This window comes from Camelina sativa, chromosome 15 (assembly GCF_030686135.1).
Source record: "Camelina sativa cultivar CO46 ecotype springtype chromosome 15, ASM3068613v1".
Taxonomy (NCBI): domain Eukaryota; kingdom Viridiplantae; phylum Streptophyta; class Magnoliopsida; order Brassicales; family Brassicaceae; genus Camelina; species Camelina sativa.
In genome coordinates, this window is record NC_141894.1 from 8,886,264 (window position 1) to 8,909,145 (window position 22,882).

Here is a 22,882-nt window from a genome sequence, read left to right on the forward strand (position 1 = left end):
GCTAAATCATTTGGTGCTTCTGGTTTATCATAAGTTTTCAGTCATTAGCTTGACTGTGTCGGATCTCAGGCATCCGGTGGATCGGAACATGGCAGTGAATGCTTCTGAGAGGATGTCCTCTTCATCCAAGGGGTGTGTAGGCTTTAGCTGCATGAGGTTTGACAAGGATGTGAGGAGCAGGACCAGGACGGGACTGAGGGATGGGTGGCTTTCTTTTAAGTCCTGGAAAATCATCAACAGAAGAAACAAGCACACTGCGATAATCTCGCGGCTTGGTTAACTGCACAACAGTTTTTGTACCTTTGAAAGTCTTATTGATGATAGGAGAAGGTTTGGGAGAAGGAGATGCATACCTTGGCCTTACCTCTGGGTTCTGGACTGTGGAATGATGAGATTTCAGCTTTACAACTGGTCTAGCACTTGCAGCTAAGGATCCAACGCGAGAATCTTCAGTTTTGGACAAGTCCGAGCCGTCTCTGGAAGGAGTGTCGATCGATGCAACAGCTGCATCGATCGATGCAAGTCTCTGAACTCGTGTTTCTTCAACGCTTCTGCAACTAATCTCAGCAATCTGTGTTTCCATCACAAAAACGTCATCTACCAGCGACTTATCATGCATTAGAACCTCATCATGGTCTCTAGTACTGATTAGATGATCCCCACTCCAATCTTCAAGCTTAACAGCTTGCTTGCTCACTTTCTCAATAGTCTCCAACTCCTCGACATACCCAGCAGTACTGTCTACATGAAGCTCAATGATCAGATTGTCATCAGAAACAACCTCCACAGAAAATGTCTGACCATCAATAGTTGGAACCCTTCTCAACTTGTCCATCTCAAAGTTCATAACCAAATCTTCTACATTCAGAGCTATGTGTTCCTTCTTAACATCAATGATGGCACCAGATGAAGCCAAGAAAGAGCGTCCTAAGATGAGAGGATCATTAGGCTCTTTGTCATATTCCAGCACCACAAAGTCAGTGGGAATTATGCAATCTCCAATCCTGATTGGAACATCCTCTAAGACACCTTCAGGAATCCTTCTGGACCGATCAGCTAAGATAAGAGATATCTTAGTTGGTCTGAAATCCGTCATCCCAAGTCTCACAGCAACAGAATGTGGCATTAAATTGATACTAGAACCAAGATCACAAAGAGAGTGAGGAAACCTTCCTGTGGAGATAGAGCAATCTAACACAAAACTTCCAGGATCTGGTAACTTCTCTGCAATCCTACTCTGAATCACTGCACTAATTTCCTTAGAAACAACAACTTCCTGCTTTTTATCCTTCTTCCTCTGTGGGAGCTGCTTCAACAGAATTGAGCTGACATCCTTTGTAAGCAAAGCTCCTTCCTCAGGGCTTAAACCATTAGTGACCATCCTCTTCACATATCTCTTAATACCAGGAGAAAACTTGACTGCATCAATCAAAGGCATTTCTATCATCACCTTCTCCATCATAGCTTTGCATCTAGCTTCTTCAATCTCCTGCTTAGACCTCCTAGGCTTAGGAAAAGGAACCTTAGGCTTGTAGGCTTGTTGTGAATCGGATGGTTGAACTGGAACAGAAACCGTAGTTGTCTGTGGGGTGTGTCGATCGATGCTGACATTGTGTCGATCGACACTTGGTGATGATTGCATCAATCGATGCTCTTGAGTAGTGTCGATCGATGCTGGACCGACTGTCGTATCTTCATCTTCTTCCTTCACCAAAATCGCATTACAAGCATGGTGGGGGTTCTCAGTTTTTCTATTAAGAAGTTCCTCTTGTCTTTTAACAGACCCAGCAGTCTGAATCACTTGATTCTCTAGCTTCCTGACATGAGTGTTTAGAGCTTCAAATTTCCCAGTCAGCTCAGTGTAAACAGAATCAATCTTTCCATTGAAGTCTACTGTTAACTTCTGCTGACCTTGAAGAATTTGTTCAACCATTGATTCCATCTTGCTCTCTGAACTGGGTGGAGGGAGGGGTTGGTAAGATGAAGAACCATAGTTCCTTGTGAAGTTGCTGTTTGGATTTCCTGTGAAGGAATTCTTCTGACCAAATCTCTGATTTTGATAGCCAGCTCCATATACATAGTTGACATCTTCTGTAATCTCTGGCTTTGGCTCAAAAGTCTCAACATCTTCAGCAAAATGGACAGACTTCTTTCCCACAAGAAGATTATGCACTGTATCCAACTTAGCATTCGCTGCAGCAAACTGATTTGAACCATTGCCTTCATGTGCTCTTTTCCGCTCTAAGTCTGCATTCTTGGTACTGTCGCTTGATGCTAGCCTTTCTATCAACTTCTCAGCATCATCTGGGTATCTTGTCTTGAAGTTCCCATCACTAGCAGCATCCAAAGCCATCTGATACCTCCAGTCAATCCCGCTAAAGAAGATACTGATCAATTGCACCTCTGAAAATCCATGATGTGGACAGTCCCTCTGGTATGCTTTGAACCTCACCCAAGCAGCTTTGTAAGATTCAGTTGGTCCTTGTCTAAAGGTGGAAAGCTTGATCCTCAGCTCATCAGACATCGCATCATCATAGAAATAGTTCAAGAATGCCACCTTGATGTCATGCCAGGTTGTCAGAGATCCTGGTTTGAGCTGCCTTAGCCAATGAGAAGCTTCCCCAGCAAGAGAGTAGGGGAAAAGCTTGCAGTAGAGGTAGTCTTCAGTGACTCCATTAGCCTTGATGCTTGTGACTATGTCCTCAAAGTGCTCTATGTGATCTAGAGGCTTCTCATTTGGCAAGTTCTGGAATGGCCTTTGTCCAACAAGAGCGAAGTAGGCAGGCTTCAGCTCAAAGTCATTCCTTGGGAATGGAGGAGGGACAATTGCGGAACGGTTCTCATAGAATAAGTCTGGTCTGTTGAAGTCCGCAAGAGTCTTGACAAGCTCTCCATTGTTGTCCCGTCTAGGCTGAACAATCTGCTGGTCATTGCCACCCAAATCTGCACCATTCGCACCGGCACCGGCATTGCGTCGATCGATGCCAGCATTGCATCGATCGATGCCGTCCTGGTTGCGTCGATCGATGCCGACGTTGCGTCGATCGATGCCATCTGCATTCTCACCAACCACGACGAGTTCTTCCTGAATAACCTGTCCTTCAGCATCAAGTTTCTGGCCTTGCTCGTTGTACACATTACCCTCTTGATCCTTCAAAACCCCAGCCTCATCAGGTCTCAATATGATTATATTGGCCATCTTCGCTGATTTGGCTGCTTTTGTGTTTTCACGCTCTAGTTGTCCTAACTCTTGGTTTGTAAGCTTAACAACCGGACCAGTAGGATTTTTCCTGGTGCTAGGCTTAGGCATGTACCTGAAACACACAAGAGAAAAGAAACAAAAGCGTGTGAGTAAAATAGAAAAAGAAAAATTTAGACAAAATCAAAGACTTTAATCTAATGGTAAATCAAAAGAGTCCCCGGCAACGGCGCCAAAATTTGATATGCTCAAATTTAACCCTGAGCTACTCTCTCAAATTAAGAGATCAATTGTAGTACTTAGGGGTCGAATCCACAAGAACTCTAGATTCACACAATAGACTTATTACTCTTTTAATTATGCTAAATCAAAATATTAAATTTAAATAGCAATGCAAAAACAGAAAATAAAGGAGTTGTAAATCAATAGGAATAAACGCTAGGCTTAGGGAAATTCTCAGGAAATCATGGAAAATCAGATCAATTAATTAAATTAGCAGGATTCAACAATTAAGCACCGTTCTTGAACTCTAAACACAATTATAAAATAAATCAGTTCTCACTGCAAATATTATCTAAATTTAAAACCAGAAAATCCAAATCTCTTTGCAAAATTCTAGGTAATAAATCAGCTTTAAAAACAAGTTTAGATTGTTCACAAAATTACTAAATCAAATCTCTTTGCAAAAAATAATTTTGCTCACCAAAGGTTTTATCAGGAAAATCAATTATATTCTCATATCAATTAATAATCCTAAGATCTAAATCCAGATGACTAATCAAAGATCTAGCATTGAGAACAACCTATGATGAAGAACAAGAAAGATAATGAATCCTAAATTAACAGATCTAATAATCCATGAAATCCCTAATGAGAAACCCTAAACCTAACTAGCAGATCTACTCAGACATAATCAATGAAACACAAAACATCTTCTGAATAAATTGCATCAAGAGATTAAAGAAGAAGTAAAGGAGTTCAAGAATTCTTCTCTCAAAGTAGATCTCTCTCTCCCAAAGCTCTCTAAAAATCTCACAGGGTTTTGCTCTCAAAAAGTTGCAGGGAAAAAAATAAAGCTTAGGTCTAAACAATGACCATAAAAATCCTATTTATATTCCTAAACACGTCCAGGGACTAATGATGCAAATATGGAAAACTTTGGGGCAGATTTGTAAATCTTCAAAACTTGTGGGAAAACTTCCAATTTCGTATTTGGCCTAGCATCGATCGATGCTATCAATGTGTCGATCGATGCACTCTCTCAATTTCGTCTCCCAACTTTGCAACTCAGCCTCAATGCTTGATTATGCTCCAAATCCTCCTATTTAGCTCCATTATGCTCCCATCCATGTTAAATCCTATAAAGACTCAAAAAGACTCTAAAAACACCAAAAGACTCTATAGATAAGACTTATATCATGGCTAAAAACACCTAAAAACCATGATATATCACAAATCCTGAATGGGAATTTAAGACAATCTTCTCAGATCACAAGGAAATCCTACAGAGTGAGTTTTACTTTCTCTTCTCTAATTTCACCTTCTCATCGATTTCCTCACTCCTCAATACCTTCTAACTCTGTTTTGCATACTTCCACTTCAAAAAGGTTATTGCATATGATTTTGGGATCAAGCAAAACATCCTAAGACAGGTTGGCATCATATGGCTGTGAAGCCATGGTTGTCCCATCCACGTGGCCAGCTTCTGAGGCGCTGAAAATGAATCCAGATGGGGATAATATTTAGCAACGGTCCAGGAGATCCTTCTGCAGTGCCTTCTCAGATAATGTTAAACTTGAGATTGCTAGGTATTCAGAATATTTGTGTTATTAATCTTGAACCAATACAGCGGATATATATACACAAGAGAGACACAAATATACTAGATTTGTGTACCAAGTTATACAACTTCCTAAACTACAACAGAGTATATTACCCATATAACATAAATATGTAAATATATCTTCCAATACTCCCCCTCAAGTTGGAGCATGAAGATCACAAATCCCAACTTGGATGTTAATCTTTCAAACGGAACACGTCCTAAAGCCTTGGTAAAAATATCAGCAATTTCATCTTCAGTACCAACATGAGCGTACCATCTTGAACAGCATCCCGAACCGCATGACAATCAGACTCTATATGTTTAGTGCGCTCATGAAACACCGGATTAGATGCGATATGGATAGCAGCCTGACTGTCACAGAACAAACGAACTGGCTGAGACTGAGAACAGCCCAAATCGATAAACAATTTCTGTAGCCATAAAACTTCCATCAACGCATTCTTCATAGATCGATACTCAGCTTCTGCAGAGGAGTGAGACACCTTATCTTGCTTCTTTGTCTTCCAAGAAATAGGAGAACCACCTAAAAACATGACGAAACCACTTAACGAATGACGTGTGAGCGGGCAAGAGTTATGATCAGACTCACAATAAGCCGTAAGAGTTAAATCTGAATCGGAGCTTAAAAGAATCCCTTGTCCCGGAGTGCCCTTTAAATATTTCACCACACGAAGCGCATCTTCCAAATGATCGACGCGCGGAGCTTTCATGAACTGGGAAAGAAGTTGAACAAAGAAAGACAGTTCCGACCGCGTATTAAGAAGGTAAATTAGACGTCCTACTAAACGTCTATACACCTCCGGATTGGGAATAAAAGCACTCTTACTTAGACCCACTTTATGATTTTCTTCCATTGGAATTGGTGAAGGCTGACACCCAAGAAGACCAACCTCAAACACAATGTCGAGAACATACTTCCGTTGAGACATATAGATACCTTCAGAACTCCGAGCAATCTCAAGCCCAAGAAAATATTTTGCCTTACCCAAATCTTTCATATGAAAACAACGCCCCAAATACTCTTTAAATCGCTTAAGCATATGAGAATGATTGCCGCACACCAACAAATCATCAACATATACAAGCACACGAATCTCAATCCCATTCTTGGAGTAGATAAACAAAGAATAATCTTCATACGACTCAACAAAACCGAATCGTACTAATGCATTAGTAAGCTTAGCAAACCAGCAACGCGGAGCTTGCTTAAGCCCATACAAAGATTTATGAAGACGACAAACTTTATTTGGAGCCGAATGATGAAAACCAACGGGAAGCTTCATATAGACCTCTTCGTCGAGATCCCCATGTAAAAAAGCATTGTGTACATCCATCTGGTGAGCTTCCCAATTTTTAGCAGCAACTAAACAAAGTAAACTACGAATAGTAGTCATTTTCACAACCGGGGAAAATGTCTCATTATAATCTTCACCTTCGACTTGACGATTACCACAAGCAACCAACCGGGCCTTGTAACGTTCTAAGGAGCCATCAACATTATATTTAAGTTTGAACACCCACTTATTGTGATAGCAACTTTGCCAGGAGGTAAATCCACAATGCTCCACGTACCACTGTCTTCCATGGCTGCAATCTCTGTACCACAAGCCTTAGTCCAACGAGGATCTTTCATAGCTTGCTTAAACGATGTCGGTTCAACACCATCGATAACCGCTGCTAAAAACGCTCGATGTGCAGGTGAAAATTTTTCATCAGAGATATAATTTGTGAGAGGATATGGAGTATGTGTACCTTGAACCGTAGACGAAGAGCATGAGATGAAGTCGGGGGAATCGTGATGGGGGTCAGGAAGACAACGCGTTGAATATGTGATATAATCATGCAAACAAACTGACTGAGTCTTTTGCCTCCGTCCACGACCTAGCTCATCATCAACAGAAGGTGTCACAACAGCATTATCAGGAAGAGCAGTGTCTTCTTGAGCAGGGGAATCATGAGAAGGAGATACAAAACCTGTAGGCGATGGAGATCCATTATTAATTATTGCATGTTGATCGCAAACAGGAGAAGGACTCCCCCTTTCGTCAGACGTGGGAGCAAGATGAACCAACCAATCATCATCAATAACATCACTATTTAAAAACGAGGTCGGTGAATCATGAGCACCAGTTTGTAAAGCAAAAGGAAACTGATCTTCTTGAAATATGACATCACGGGAGACGAAAAATTCTTTGGTGTCAAGATCGTATACTTTCAATCCTTTCTTACCAAAAGGATATCCCAGAAAGATACATTTGCGGCTTCGCTCTCCGAATTTATCTTTATCACGATCACGACGATGTGTATAACACGATGCACCAAAAACCTTGATATGATCATAGGAAAGTTTTTCCCCATAAAGAAGCTCATACGGAGTTCTATTTTGGAGGACTTTGGTAGGAGTTCGATTAATGAGATACGTGGCTGCTAGAATTGCCTCTCCCCAAAACGAAACTGGAAGACTGGCTTGCAAGAGGAGTGACCGAGCAACTTTCAAAATGTTACAATGCTTTCTTTCCACCCGTCCATTTTGCTGCGGGGTAGCCACGCATGATGTTTGGTGAACAATGCCTTTACTCTTAAAAAACTTGGTAAGACACAAAAACTCAGTCCCGTTGTCGCTTCGAACCATGCGAACTGGTTTATTAAACTGCCGTTCAGTATAGGCACAAAAATTCTCAAGAACTTGACGAACTTCTGATTTTTCGAGCAAAAGATGTGTCCACACCGCTCTAGAAAAATCATCAACAATAGTCAAAAAATATCTAGCTCCACAGGAAGCTGAAACTCGATATGGACCCCAAACATCAACATGAATCAATGGAAAACATTCCTTTGCTTTATTATAACTATCGGAAAAAATTTCTCTTATCTGCTTAGCTCTAAAACAAACGTCACAAGGACCAGAGCTAGCCAAATTGAAAACACCAGAACTCAAAGGTAAAGTAGATAAAACTGAAAATGCAGGATGCCCGAGCCGTCGATGCCACAATGTAGGATCACTTCTTGCTTCAACTTTGTTCACACGCACATCATTCACATCCGTAACAAAGTAGACCCCATCACGTTCTTCCCCGGCTCCAATCAGCGTCTTCGAAAAATGGTCCTGCACAACACACAATGTATCAGTAAACAACAGAATACCACCAATTTGTTTTAACAACTTTGAAACCGAGATCAGGGAGCAGTTCAAATTTGGAACATATAAAACATTATGTAGAGTAATCTGATCGGAAACATGGAACACGCCCATGCTTTCCAAAGTCGTTTTACTTACATCAGCAAAACCTACGGAGCACACCGGAGTCGTTGTTACATCGACTAACAACGTAAGATTCCCAGTCATATAATGTGATGCACCGGTGTCAAGAATAAGTTCTTCGTGTATCTTAACGGAAAACATCTTACCGGATAGTTTGTCTGAGCTGGAGATGGACTTCTCCGAGGCCATCTTGCTTATTGCTTGCCACTGTTCTGGTGTAAAACTAGGATACGAGGAAGCATGTGGACTGGTAGCATGAGCAACCGTCGCATAACCATGACCACGACCAGAGAAATTGTTACCACGTCCAGCTCCCCCGAAATTCGAACCACGACCACCACGTCCCGACTGACGGCTTCCTTTGTTTCGATCTGACCACCATTCAGGATATCCAACGATTTCCCAACAAAAATCTTTTTCATGCCCTGTTCTTCCACAATGAGAACAGAGCAGCGAGCGTTCTCTGTTCCTACTGTTTCCTTGAGAGAAATTCGAAGGACCAGAATGGGTTGCCAAACTAGAAGCTTCCACTACTTCGTTGCCAACTGAAACAGTTTGTTGAGCAACAAAACCGACTGTATCATACTGTTACTCTTTCTTCTTCGCAGTTTGTCTCTGCTCCTCACGGACAGTCTTTGAATAAGCCTGCGCCAAATCGGGTAGTGGGTCTGCATCAACAATCTGACAAATAACATTGCCAAACCAAGATTCATCCAGTCCCATGGCAAACTGATGAACTCTCTCCTCCTCTCGATCCTTCGCGATCTTCGCAGCCGCACCACACGTACACACCGGTAGTTGACGATACCTTTGTAGCTCATCCCACAAATTCACTAAACGTCCATAGTAGTCCATGACGGACTGACCTTCCTGCTTGCATGATGCAAGCTGACACACAAGTTGATGTATGCGCACCTTGTTTCCAACAGAGAAACGGCTTTTTAAGTTTTCCCACAAGTCTGCTGCATCACTAATAAAAGAGACCGTAGATCACACACGCGGAGTGATCGACGTGCGCAGCCACCCAACAACCATGGAATTCACACTCGTCCATGATTCCAACTCAGAACTAACCTCAAGAGGTTTACGAATTGATCCATCAACAAAACCAATCTTCCTCTTGGCGCGCAGGGCATTGAACATCTCTGTCGCCCTCTCATAGTAATTTTCTCCTGTCAACAAGACCGAAGATATCATGGATCCTGGATTGTCAGCAGAGGACAAAGTATAAGGCGTGACTACGGTGGAGTCAGAGACCTTGGAAACAACAGCTTTTTCTTCTGCCATCGTGATGGATCAAACAGAAACAAGACAAAACAGAACTTGAAACAAGAGAAACCAAAACGAGAAGAAACAAAAACGGAGACGAGAGAAACAAATCGAGAAAACGAGATTTTAGGTGTTTGGCTCTGATACCATGTTAAACTTGAGATTGCTAGGTATTCAGAATATTTGTGTTATTAATCTTGAACCAATACAGCCGATATATATACACAAGAGAGACACGAATATACTAGACTTGTGTACCAAGTTATACAACTTCCTAAACTACAACAGAGTATATTACCCATATAACATAAATATGTAAATATATCTTCCAATAGATAACGGTATTGAAACCCATTCTTTTTCAGTACCCTTGTCTTTTTAATTAGCTGTCTGGTTACAGTCATACGCTAAATAGATCATACGAACTAATTTGCCTAAACTTTGCATGTATGCAGCATTTGGAGAGTTTGTGGAGCTTATGAAAATATATAAATGGAGCAATCAAAAATCACGGGTAAAGCAGTGAGTGATCAAGCGAAGGAGTTTTATTTAGGTTTGGATTAAACAAAAGTCGGAGTTGTCCAGTTTTTTCCCGCGATAAAAAGGAGTCTTTCACTTTACCAAAGTCTTTCACTTTACCAAAACCCTAACTCTTTAACCACTGCAAACCGCAGAAGAACCAATTCAATCACTTCTTGCTTCATATCAAACCGACATTAAACCAGAAATTCCAACCATCAAGCTTTAATTAAAAATTTGTCCCCATTAAAGAAAGAGATAAGTTGAGTTTTAGTACATTTTCAAAAGATTATTAGGAAAGTAATACATTTACTATTTGCAATTAGCAAAATAGTTGTAGGGTCCATTTGTGAAAGAAATAGTGTGTGAGTTATAGGTGAGAGAGAGAAAATTATGTGAGAGAGGGAAACCAATAGTGTGTGGGTGAGAGAGAAAAAAGATAAATTTAATCTTTTTTTTTTTTGGGTCAACTGGAATTATATATTGGATCATAGATTTGGTTAACTTTACAGACAGTTGTTGCTAAAAACCTACACAACCGACAACTACCTTTCCTTCCTACTTACAACCAAACATTGCACTAACACGGATAGTGCTTATCCAAAAAGAAAGTTCTTAAGTCACAACCAAGAACCAAAAAACTCAAGATCATCCAGATTGAGTCGGCCTTTCGTTTATGAATACCTGCTGCAACCAAACTGGGTAATTTGCTGCAACATACGAATTGAGCCTGCCATCATTGGTAACACTTTGCGCTATTAAGAGCGCACCTCTGTTTGAAATTGAGTTTTCCAAAAAAAATTTCCAAGCTTTGAAGGTACCGAGAGCTGCACACACCCCCCCTGATTGATATCTGAAGGAAGGCCAGGCGGCCGGTCTGTTGATAGCATTAAAACAAAAACTTCCTTGAAAAGCAAAGAATACCTTCTCAACCTTGTGACTTCGCATACTCTCAATGGCCCAAAGTAAACAGAGAAGTTGTGCTTCTTTCTGATCTGCAACTCTCGAAAATGCTCTCCTACTATGTAATAAAACATTTCCTGAGTGATCTCTCAGAACCCATGCGCCACCCACCAAACTATTCCTTTTGGACCATGAGATCCCTATGCTGCATTTTAGCCAAAACATAGGAGGAGGTAACCAAGTTTCACTTTCTTGAATGATACCTCCTGACTGATTGTTTACCCCTTCCCCCTGATGATAACCTTTGGGTCTATCCTCCTGATCCTTGACTATTTGAGCTTCCTTCCACTCAATCCAATCATCTTTAGCTTTCTGAGCCGAATCCAGTGGAGAGAAACATTCACCTTCAAAAGCTAGATGGTTCCTGTTTTTCCATAATCTCCACAGAACCCAAGGGAAAGAATTTCTAATTTCCTCAAGCCATTGCTTGTTAACCTGGTTCTCTAGCAAATAGTGTAAGTTAGAGAAAACTGAACCATTGTGGAAACCAAATTCTGGAGATAGAACTCCAGCAATAGCCCAGATTTGTCTAGCCAGCGAACAACCAAAAAGGACATTGTAGTGACCCTCACCAAGAGTAGAAATCTTAAAATGAAGGATCGGAGAAATGGCCCGGAAAAGACGTAAGAAGGAAGAGGAAGGAAAACAAAAGGGAATGGCCGAGAGAAGCCCGAGAAAATATTCGTAAGTTGGACAATGGCCGAGCCAAAGACCAGAGTAACCGGATGTACAACCGAGACCCTAAGACCGATCAGGAGTCAGAAAAAGGGCCGAGAAGGTCGAGGAAAGTTGGTCGAGAAAATGTGTCAAGGATCGAAGAAGTTGCCGAGTACTCGAGAAAATGTGTCGAGGATCGAGGGAGATGCCGAGTACTCGAGAAAAATTGTCGAGGATGGAAGGAGTTGCCGAGTACTCGAGAAAATGTGTCGAGGATCGAGGGAGATGCCGAGTACTCGAGAAAATTTATCGAGGATCGAAGGAGTTGCCGAGTACTCGAGAAAATTGTCGAGAGCCCGAGAAATTTTGCCGATGACCCGAGAAAGAGTGTCGAGATGTCCGAGACGCGTAGTCGAAGGTGCCGGACAAAGGATCGAATGTTTGGGGAGAAAATTCTTTTTCTCAAAATTCTGACCAATGGGAAGTAAGAAAAGTGGGAAGATTATTTTATTTAAGGTGGAGTTAGTGGAAGGATTAAAAAATTAAGGAGATTAAGGAGATAGTGGGAGGATTAACTTAATCAAGCCGATTAAGAGGATTTGGCGGAGCTCTATTGGCTGAGAGCTAAGATTAAGCCTTGATTAAGTGACATGCACTAATAAGAAGTTTTACATGCACTAATGGAGGAGTTTTCATGCACTAATACAAGGGGGATTAGTGGATTAATGGCGAGCTCCCATTGGAGGTGGGATTCACGCAGCACATGCAAGGGGTGTAGGTGACACTTGTCAAAGGGCATTAAGGAAGAAGCCTCGAAATTTTGCCTATAAATACAAGGCAAATGATTTCATTTGGGTGTTTAGCACAAAAACACTCAAAAGCTCTTAAGTTATATCGAGAGAGAGATAAGAAGAGATCATCGAGAGAGGGAAAGAAATCATCGACATTGTGTCGAAGTGATTATTGAGAAAGAGATCGAGAACGATCGAGAGAGAGATCGAAGGAGAGGCGTTGGTTGTGGATCGAGTTGATCAAGAGGAGAAGCTGTCTGATCGTGAGGTGCAGTGAAGTCCGAGGGAAATCATCGACGCGTAAAGGTGAGTCTGTGGTAAGCATGTAGAGTCGCTTCTTTTGTTGCGGTTAAAGGATATTGCATGCATGCGAGAATAAGTTGATTTGCATGGTGAATAAGGGGGATTCACTTGACGTGCGGTTAAAGAAGAGATTGGGTGAATTAAACTCTTAAAGGGTGGTTTAAGAGTTACATGCATGATTGATCCTGGAGGGATTTGAAAATGTTAAGCTTTGCTTAAAAACGGGTTCATGCATGAATTGGGAAGTAAAGTGGATTGCATGTTAATGCATAAAAATTTGGTTGAGATTGATCGCATGCGTGAGTTGGATATAAGGGATGTAAGTGGTTAAAGTGACTGAATCTACATGCGAGAAGTGGATTTGAATGGTTTAAGCATGAAGGGTGCATGCATGTAAGAATAATCTTAAAGTTGCTTGATTTAATTTCTTGCTTCTTGTTGATTATTCTATGTTAGTTTTCTTGCGTGATATAAAGCTGGTGTGCTTGGTATATCACGACTTGAATTGAGGATGGTGTGTGTGTGGTGGTAGCTTAGTCTCTTGAATTCGTTTCTTGAGTCTTAGCTAGTAAGGTATCGATCCGCTGTTCCAATTATTAGTGTCAAGCGTGAGTTCCCGAAGACCACTCGCGCGGGGATACTATCACGGCTGGCTAGCTACCGGCGTGATTGCTGCATGACGATGTGGCTTGAGTGTGTGTGGGCTCATGCTGGTGACCTGTGTGGTCTCGGCATGGAGCAGGTGTTGGAATGGAACAGGGTATCGACGGGCCCTAGGTGTAAAGAGTCTAGAGCATTCAAGTGTTCCTTGATTATGTCTAGTCGTCTTTGCATGTTGCGTGTTGCGTGTTGCGTGTTGCGTGTGGTCTAAGAGTCTACGGTATTTCAAGTATGCTAGACGTCTTAGCAAGTGGGTCTAAGTAAGAGTCTAAAGTGTTCTTTAGTCGTATTGCATGGTGAGTAGCGAGTTGAGATCTTCCGAGTGGTTTGTAGTGATCGAATCTGCCTCGCTTGGTTGTGATTTGTTTTGCTTCCGCTAAAGCTTCCAGCTGTGTTGCTTTGATGTTATTGCTAGCTTTCTTTGATTGTCGGGGTAGTCGGCTTGGGAAGAGTAGTATCCTGTTTAGGATAGAAGGGGGTATCCAGACTCACTGAGTAATCCTAGATTACTCATGACTCTTCGTTTTGGCCTTGCAGGAAAGCCTAAGTGAGTCTAGAGCCGGAGCAAACGTTAGGGTACCGGATAGGGTTTTCTTGTGTTTCTTGTAAAACCCTATATTTTCTTAAACGACTAAGAGTAAAGTTTTCCGACTATCTATATATATTACTTTGATGATTTATTTTCGAGGAAATATTTTATTAAAGTGATATATTCGGTTTTCAGGAAAGCATGGCAAGTTGCAAATGATACTCGGCCTTGTCCGGGCCAACACAACGCACCAGGCCGCGAGGGTTGAAAAGCCTAAGCAACCTCGGTAGCGGGTGGGATTGTGCTAGGGAGGACCGGTTGGGAAGCTTGCAGCTTCCGTCCCTCGGCCAGATCACCTCGGTGCAGTTCTGCAAGTGGCATCTCGTGGCTGCCCGATGACCTTTGTGGTCATAGAGCGGTTCGGGGGCGTTACAACGGTGGTATCAGAGCGGTGTTTTCGAACCCGCGAGCACTTGTGCATTTCAATGTTTTATCAAGTAATGTGTCGCAAGAGCATGGAATTTTATCCGGACCGTTTGCTTGTCTAGTCTAAGTTGAACCTTAGAATGATTTAAGCATCTAACCTTGTTTCTTGTGGGTTTTAGATGTATTCAGGTGATTCAGGTTGCGGGGATGGTTCAGGGGATAAGGGGCCGAGACATGAGGATTGTGGGCATCACAATGGGTATTTGTCGACGGAATCAGAAACCAGTCGAGAGCCGAGTGATTCGAATGACTGGGATGAGGACGGGGTGTTCGACGCGGACGACACCAATTGGTCGATCGAGACCGATCCGTCTGAGTGTTTAGATGAAATGGGGGAAGTGGAAGTTGATCAAGATGATCGAACTATTGTGTTGGAGATTGGGGAGCCGAGCCGTCTTCAAGTTCGAATGGACGCGCAAGGCAAGTTTGAGACGCTTCCCGTTGGAGATCACAGAGAGGCGGAAGTGGAGTTAGCCGACAGGCTACAGAAATTGCTATTGGATCTTGTGGAGGACCAGGGCGATGATATCAGTCCCGAAAATTATATGAGGGAGTATCCGGAGGCGGTTGATAAAATCCTAAATTTCTTGACGGACGTGTATGTGCCGGAGGAAGGAGGTAATGCTGGTGGTGCGGGTGTGGTACCCGAAACCGGAGACATTAGTGAAGAGCGACCTGCGGAAGAGAGACCCGATACGGTTGCAAGGATCGTACTTATGATAGATGGGATGCGCTCACCGGAGCGAGTAAACGAGAATGACGGGGAAGTCATAGTACCGGAAGCCAATGGAGAAGGGAATCCGGTAGATGGAGACTCTAAGACCGAGAAGCCGACCAAGGAGTTAGAGGTGATCGATCTTGTGTCAAGTGACGACGAGGGGATTCCGACTTTTATAGTGGAACCAAGGAGAGACCAAGACCGAGAAATTGAGGCTAGTACGGAGCCTAGAGAGAGGGTAAGGCGATGGGCCAGTTCGAGCCAAGTCATGAGAGAACAAGGGGAATCAAGTCAAGCTGCGAGAGACCGAGAGGAGCCAGATCTCCTAATGCCAAACCAAATTGTGCCGGACCGAGTGGAGTCAAATCAGATTGTGCTAAGGCGCAATAGTCCCATTAGAGCCGTGCCATTGCAGATGGTGTTGCCGGGACAAGAGGAGGAGCAAGAAGAGGAACCAATTGACGTGGATTTGGAAATGCTCGTTAAGGCGTACGAGCTGAGAAGGCAGAACCGAGAGCAACTAAGGATGGAAATTGGAGAAAGTAGTTCGAGTTTGAAGAGAACAAGGGAGTATTACCAAGAGTTGCAGGCGAAAGGGGAGTTGGAGATGCACTCCATAACGTTCCAACCAAGAGGCAGGCTGAGAGTGCGAGCCACTGCAAGGAAGAGGGTGGTCTACCCAAACCAAGTCCACATGAGGAACACGCCCTATTGCGAGTTGTGTGAGGGCGTCGGTCATTGGACAAAACATTGTTGGAGACCGGCGTTGAGACGCATGTGTGACCCGTCAAAGGAGGATTGCGAATGGTGCGGAGAGCGAGGGCATTTTGCCTATCGCTGCCCAAACCCGAGTGGCATGAGATATTGGAGGAGATGCGAGGCGTGTGGAGAACCGGGACATCCGAACAATCATTGCTGGAGGACGAGACCTCAGCATTTTCTGGACTCGGAGTATATGGTATGCACCGTGTGTGGTGGCAGAGGACATTATGTTCATGAATGTCCATATCGGATGGTGCGAGAGAGGATGAGCGCTAACCAGCGAATGGAAGAGACATGAGAGAACCCGTCAGGCCGAGACGGCCGGAGTGGTGTAAGTCCCACGGAGCAAGTTGGAGCCTCGTTGTCTGCTGCCTCTACCTCAACCGAATCTCCCGCCGGACCGCCACCTGATGAGCCAGATAGGGAGTGGGTGTGCACGTGCGAGGCGTGTACTAGGCTCAGAAACCAGTAGGATGCTGGGGTGTAAAGGAAGTTTTTTTGGGTGTAAGTGTAAAGGGTTGGATGATTTCTTTTTGGTATCTAGACTTAACCATGTTGTTGGTGTCTAGGATCCGAACCCTTAGTATTCTCGGCTAGGATGGTGTAGAACTTGTGTAGCTTTTTCAAGCGGTTTGTAAAAAGTACCTTATTTTCTCTAGCCGTGGTTGTGGTGTTGTGCTATATAAAACTTATGCTAATCCTTGCTTGTTTTATCACTTGCTTTGATTGTTGCTTGAGTTTTATAGGTTTGCATAGTTAATATATTGCATAAGCATTTGCATGATTAACTTGCACGCAATCGATGAGGATTCACGTAAGACACCACTAAGCACGATCAGACAAAAGAGAAGAAGCTCAAGAAAGAGCATGAGAGAGTTCGACCCGACCAGAACAGCCAGTTCGAGTTGATTATTGAAAGATGGAGAAGAGAAAAGAAAAGAAATGATGATGAAGGTTCAGTCGAAGGCAAAGAAAGTCAGGGAGGAAAGAGTAGTGCAAATCAATTGAAAATGGCGAAATTAAAGAGGTCAAAAAATATATATGACCAGAAAAGTGCAAGAAATTCGTGCATGGTCCAGGAGTAGGACAAAAAGGATGCAAGAAGATAATACGTGAAAGAAGAACAATTTATGAATGGACAAAGAGGGTGCAAGAAAATAATCGACGGCAAAAGAAACAGCATTTCTATGCTAAGGGGCAAGATATGGGCAAAGATATCAAGTCAAACTTTAGAATATGAGAGTCGAGGAAGAAGTTTGAAGTGGAATTCAAAGTAAGATGGGAAGAGGTTATGGGGAGTGCAAAATAAATTTTGGGCGTGAAGCCAAAGGAATTGGGAAGTTGAAATCCCAAGGAGCGTGAAGCTAAAGAAATTAGAGGAGGTAGAATCCAAAGGAGCGTGAGGCTCAGGAGATTGGAGAAGTTAAAACCTTAAGGAAGGCAAGGTTAAACGAATTGGAGAGAGAAGATTGTTGGTAAAGAGATGGGAAGAGCCAGAGGGGCAAAACGCAGCAAAAAGCAGCAAATAATGTGCTGGGAAGAACAAGAAGTAGTACGGTAAACGTATCGAGACATTGGAAGGAATCAAGCTATAAATTGAAGAAGAAAAGAAAAGAGTCAGGAACAAGCTGAAGAAAGAGAAGCATTGAGCTAAGAAGTTAAAGTAGCGAATAAGCCATGGTGCATCGCGATAAAAGCCTTAGTGTTTAAAGAACATAAGGATTCAAGAGGAGCCAAGTATATGTTGGAGATGAAGGAGTTTTCCAAGAAGCATAAGCATGGGGTCCGAGTGCTTAAGTGAAACGGTGTTATAGGCGTGGTATAAGATGTTGGAGAGGAGGTAGCCAAACAAAGGAGGTTTCGGAAAAAAATAAGGAGGTGATAGCAATCACAAGATAGTAATACCTTTGTAAAGAGGTAGTAACACCACCAAGAGAAGGAGAAGGCGTGAGAATTCGGGGACGAATTCTTATAAGGGGGGGAGAATGTAGTGACCCTCACCAAGAGTAGAAATCTTAAAATGAAGGATCGGAGAAATGGCCCGGAAAAGACGTAAGAAGGAAAACAAAAGGGAATGGCCGAGAGAAGCCCGAGAAAATATTCGTAAGTTGGACAATGGCCGAGCCAAAGACCGGAGTATCCGGATGTACGACCGAGACCCTAAGACCGATCAGGAGACAGAAAAAGGGCCGAGAAGGTCGAGGAAAGTTGGTCGAGAAAATGTGTCAAGGATCGAAGGAGTTGCCGAGTACTCGAGAAAATGTGTCGAGGATCGAGGGAGATGCCGAGTACTCGAGAAAAATTGTTGAGGATGGAAGGAGTTGCCGAGTACTCGAGAAAATGTGTCGAGGATTGAGGGAGATGCCGAGTACTCGAGAAAATTTATCGAGGATCGAAGGAGTTGCCGAGTACTCGAGAAAATTGTTGAGAGCCCGAGAAATTTTGCCGATGACCCGAGAAAGAGTGTCTAGATGTCCGAGACACGTAGTCGAAGGTGCCGAACAAAGGATCGAATGTTTGGGGAGAAAATTCTTTTTCTCAAAATTCTGACCAATGGGAAGTAAGGAAAGTGGGAAGATTATTTTATTTAAGGTGGAGTTAGTGGAAGGATTAAAAAATTAAGGAGATTAAGGAGATAGTGGGAGGATTAACTTAATCAAGCCGATTAAGAGGATTTGGCGGAGCTCTATTGGCTGAGAGCTAAGATTAAGCCTTGATTAAGTGACATGCACTAATAAGAAGTTTTACATGCACTAATGGAGGAGTTTTCATGTACTAATACAAGGGGGATTAGTGGATTAATGGCGAGCTCCCATTGGAGGTGGGATTCACGCAGCACATGCAAGGGGTGTAGGTGACACTTGTCAAAGGGCATTAAGGAAGAAGCCTCGAAATTTTGCCTATAAATACAAGGCAAACGATTTCATTTGGGTGTTTAGCACAAAAACACTCAAAAGCTCTTAAGTTATATCGAGAGAGAGATAAGAAGAGATCATCGAGAGAGGGAAAGAAATCATCGACATTGTGTCGAAGTGATTGTTGAGAAAGAGATCGAGAACGATCGAGAGAGAGATCGAAGGAGAGGCGTTGGTTGTGGATCGAGTTGATCAAGAGGAGAAGCTGTCTGATCGTGAGGTGCAGTGAAGTCCGAGGGAAATCATCGACGCGTAAAGGTGAGTCTGTGGTAAGCATGTAGAGTCGCTTCTTTTGTTGCGGTTAAAGGATATTGCATGCATGCGAGAATAAGTTGATTTGCACGGTGAATAAGGAGGATTCACTTGACGTGCGGTTAAAGAAGAGATTGGGTGAATTGAACTCTTAAAGGCTGGTTTAAGAGTTACATGCATGATTGATCCTGGAGGGATTTGAAAATGTTAAGCTTTGCTTAAAAACGGGTTCATGCATGAATTGGGAAGTAAAGTGGATTGCATGTTAATGCATAAAAATTTGGTTGAGATTGATCGCATGCGTGAGTTGGATATAAGGGATGTAAGTGGTTAAAGCGACTGAATCTACATGGGAGAAGTGGATTTGAATGGTTTAAGCATGAAGGGTGCATGCATGTAAGAATAATCTTAAAGTTGCTTGATTTAATTTCTTGCTTCTTGTTGATTATTCTATGTTAGTTTTCTTGCGTGATATAAAGCTGGTGTGCTTGGTATATCACGGCTTGAATTGAGGATGGTGTGTGTGTGGTGGTAGCTTAGTCTCTTGAATTCGTTTCTTGAGTCTTAGCTAGTAAGGTATCGATCCGCTGTTCCAATTATTAGTGTCAAGCGTGAGTTCCCGAAGACCACTCGCGCGGGGATACTGTCACGGCTGGCTAGCTACCGGCGTGACTGCTGCATGACGATGTGGCTTGAGTGTGTGTGGGCTCATGCTGGTGACCTGTGTGGTCTCGGCATGGAGCAGGTGTTGGAATGGAACAGGGTATCGACGGGCCCTAGGTGTAAAGAGTCTAGAGCATTCAAGTGTTCCTTGATTATGTCTAGTCGTCTTTGCATGTTGCGTGTTGCGTGTTGCGTGTTGCGTGTGGTCTAAGAGTCTACGGTATTTCAAGTATGCTAGACGTCTTAGCAAGTGGGTCTAAGTAAGAGTCTAAAGTGTTCTTTAGTCGTATTGCATGGTGAGTAGCGAGTTGAGATCTTCCGAGTGGTTTGTAGTGATCGAATCTGCCTCGCTTGGTTGTGATTTGTTTTGCTTCCGCTAAAGCTTCCAGCTGTGTTGCTTTGATGTTATTGCTAGCTTTGTGGCTTGCTAGCTTTCTTTGATTGCCGGGGTAGTCGGCTTGGGAAGAGTAGTATCCTGTTTAGGATAGAAGGGGGTATCCTGACTCACTGAGTAATCCTAGATTACTCATGACTCTTCGTTTTGGCCTTGCAGGAAAGCCTAAGTGAGTCTAGAGCCGGAGCAAACGTTAGGGTACCGGATAGGGTTTTCTTGTGTTTCTTGTAAAACCCTATATTTTCTTAAACGACTAAGAGTAAAGTTTTCCGACTATCTATATATATTACTTTGATGATTTATTTTTGAGGAAATATTTTATTAAAGTGATATATTCGGTTTTCAGGAAAGCATGGCAAGTTGCAAATGATACTCGGCCTTGTCCGGGCCAACACAACGCACCAGGCCGCGAGGGTTGAAAAGCCTAAGCAACCTCGGTAGCGGGTGGGATTGTGCTAGGGAGGACCGGTCGGGAAGTCTGCAGCTTCCGTCCCTCGGCCGGATCACCTCGGTGCAGTTCCGCAAGTGGCGTCTCGTGGCTGCCCGATGACCTTTGTGGTCATAGAGCGGTTCGGGAGCGTTACAGACATGGTTAATGGACTCAACTTCGTTGCCACAAATCTGGCACACTTCATCAATGTGCATACCTCTTCTGTTTAAAGCCTCAGCAACAGGCAATGCCCCTGAGAGGATTTTCCAAAGAAAGACTTTTAATTTTGGATCAGTCGGGAATCTCCAAACCTGAGCTTTCAACGGATTTGTCGAATCGAGTTGATTAGCCTGCTCTCTAAGAGTGATGTTATTGAACTGAGAAGCTAACCAATAGGCTGATTTGACGGAGAAGTCACCACTCTTATTGAATTTCCAAGAGTAAAAGTCTTCAATGTCCACAGCAGGCTTGATTTTGATGATTCTTTGGATATCACAAGGAAGAAAGTTATCGTGTAGTTTCTGAGGATCCCACTTTCTTCTTCGCCTGTCTATTAACTCAGCCACTCTCAGATTTGGAGTAAAGATACTATTTTTCCTCCAAGGCGGTCTCATCTCCCCATCTTCGAGCCAGTTGTCCATCCACACTCTTGTAGATTTACCATTGCCAATGTTCTTGACTAAGCCTTTCACCAAGAGGTCTCTACCATGCAGAATGCTCCTCCATGCAAAGGATGGACGTCCTCCCAATTTTGCACTCATTTGTTGGAGTGAGGGTAATACTTACTCTTCATTACCTGAGCAAAAAGACACAAAGGTGACTATAATAACCTCCATGCTTGCTTGGCCAAGAGAGCTTGATTGAAAGTTTGAATATCTTTAAACCCCATTCCCCCTAGATCTTTAGGCAGGCACAGTTTTTCCCAGCTTTGCCAGTGAATTTTGCTAGCATGCTCTGTACTATTCCACCAGAAGTCCGCCATCACACTCGCTAGCTTTGCACATGTCATCTTGGGAAGTTTGAAACACGACATGACAAAGACTGGCATTGCCAGAGCAACTGACTTCAGCAATACTTCTTTACCCCCCTGAGATAAAGATTTGGCATACCACCCATTCGTTTTTGATTGGACTCTATCTTTGATGTAATTCAGAAGTTGAACTTTAGATCCACTGAAACACTCTGGCATTCCCAGATAAGACCCCGCTCCACCCTCTCTATAGATTCCAATTTTATTCTGGATACCCCTTTTTAGTTCAGCACTTACATTGCCCCAAAAGTGATCGAAGATTTTTATAAGTTGATCTCTTGACCTGTAACTTTCCCGTATCTCAGCAGAATCGACTGAAGCACATGACTTTGGTTCAAGGTGGCCTTACAGATGAAAAGACTGTCATCTGCAAAGAGTAAATGATGTATCTCCGGACCATTATCACCAAACTTTACCCCTTCTAAAAGCCCTTCCTTTTGCGCCTTGTTGAGCAGGTGGGTTAAACCTTCTGTGCACAGATCAAAAAGAAAAGGAGATAAAGGGTCTCCTTGTCTTAAACCTCTCTGAGGGGTTACCATACCGAAAGGTTGGTCATTGATGAGGATGGAGTAAGTGACCGTGGAGACACAACACATGATCCATTCAATCCACAGAGGATGAAAACCAATAGCAACCAACAAGGATCTCAGGTAGCTCCATTCCACACGGTCATATGCTTTGGACATATCAGTCTTGACAGCCATGAATTTGTCAGATAAGGCTTGTTTCCCACTTAGACTATGAACCGCTTCATGAGCCACCATAATGTTATCCGTGATTAACCTCTCTGGTACGAAAGCCGTTTGGTTAATTGACATAACATGTGTCAACAAAGGTTGCAACCTTTTCACCAACACCTTGGAGATGATTTTGTATAACACCGTACATAAACTGATTGGTCTCAGGTCTTTCATTTCAGAGGGATGATGAGGTTTAGGCAGTAGGAACAAGTGCGTATAATTCCACTTAGCCGGAAAGGAACCAAACTCAAAGAACAGTTGCACTTCTTTTACAACTTGTGGCCCTACCGTAGACCAATAATGTTGAAAGAAACTTGCCGACATACCATCGGGACCTGGAGCACTACTGGCATCAATAGAAAAGGTCGCTGCTTTTATTTCTTTTGCCGTCACCTTTTGGATTAGATCATCATTCATACTCTGAGAGACTTTAGGCTGAAAGTCGGAGAACCACTCCTCAAATGGGGATGGATTGGAAGACTTAAAGAGGTTGG

General features: G+C 43.0%; 1 protein-coding gene and 1 pseudogene across 1 annotated transcript; both read right to left on the reverse strand.

The window, feature by feature from the left end:
- Window positions 1–121: 121 nt before the first annotated feature.
- LOC147926418 (uncharacterized) lies at window positions 122–3,199 on the reverse strand. Its single transcript, XM_087487058.1, has 4 exons — window positions 971–3,199; window positions 664–883; window positions 365–426; window positions 122–280 (listed from the first exon to the last, which is right to left on the reverse strand). Exons 1-4 carry the CDS (start codon window positions 3,197–3,199, stop codon window positions 122–124), a joined length of 2,670 nt encoding a protein of 889 aa, XP_087343184.1.
- Window positions 3,200–10,743: 7,544 nt separating this feature from the next.
- On the reverse strand, window positions 10,744–22,805 carry LOC147926419 (uncharacterized; annotated as a pseudogene).
- Window positions 22,806–22,882: the final 77 nt, after the last annotated feature.

Excerpts from the sequence above, each read along its gene's own strand:
- LOC147926418 (XM_087487058.1), bottom strand. The coding sequence starts at position 3,199 with ATGGCCAATATAATCATATTGAGACCTGATGAGGCTGGGGTTTTGAAG. Across the intron at positions 427-663 it reads TGTTAAGCTTGAAGATTGGA|CTGCAAGTGCTAGACCAGTT; the intron begins GTGGGGATCATC and ends TTGGATCCTTAG. Across the intron at positions 281-364 it reads CCACAGTCCAGAACCCAGAG|TTAACCAAGCCGCGAGATTA; the intron begins GTAAGGCCAAGG and ends ACTGTTGTGCAG.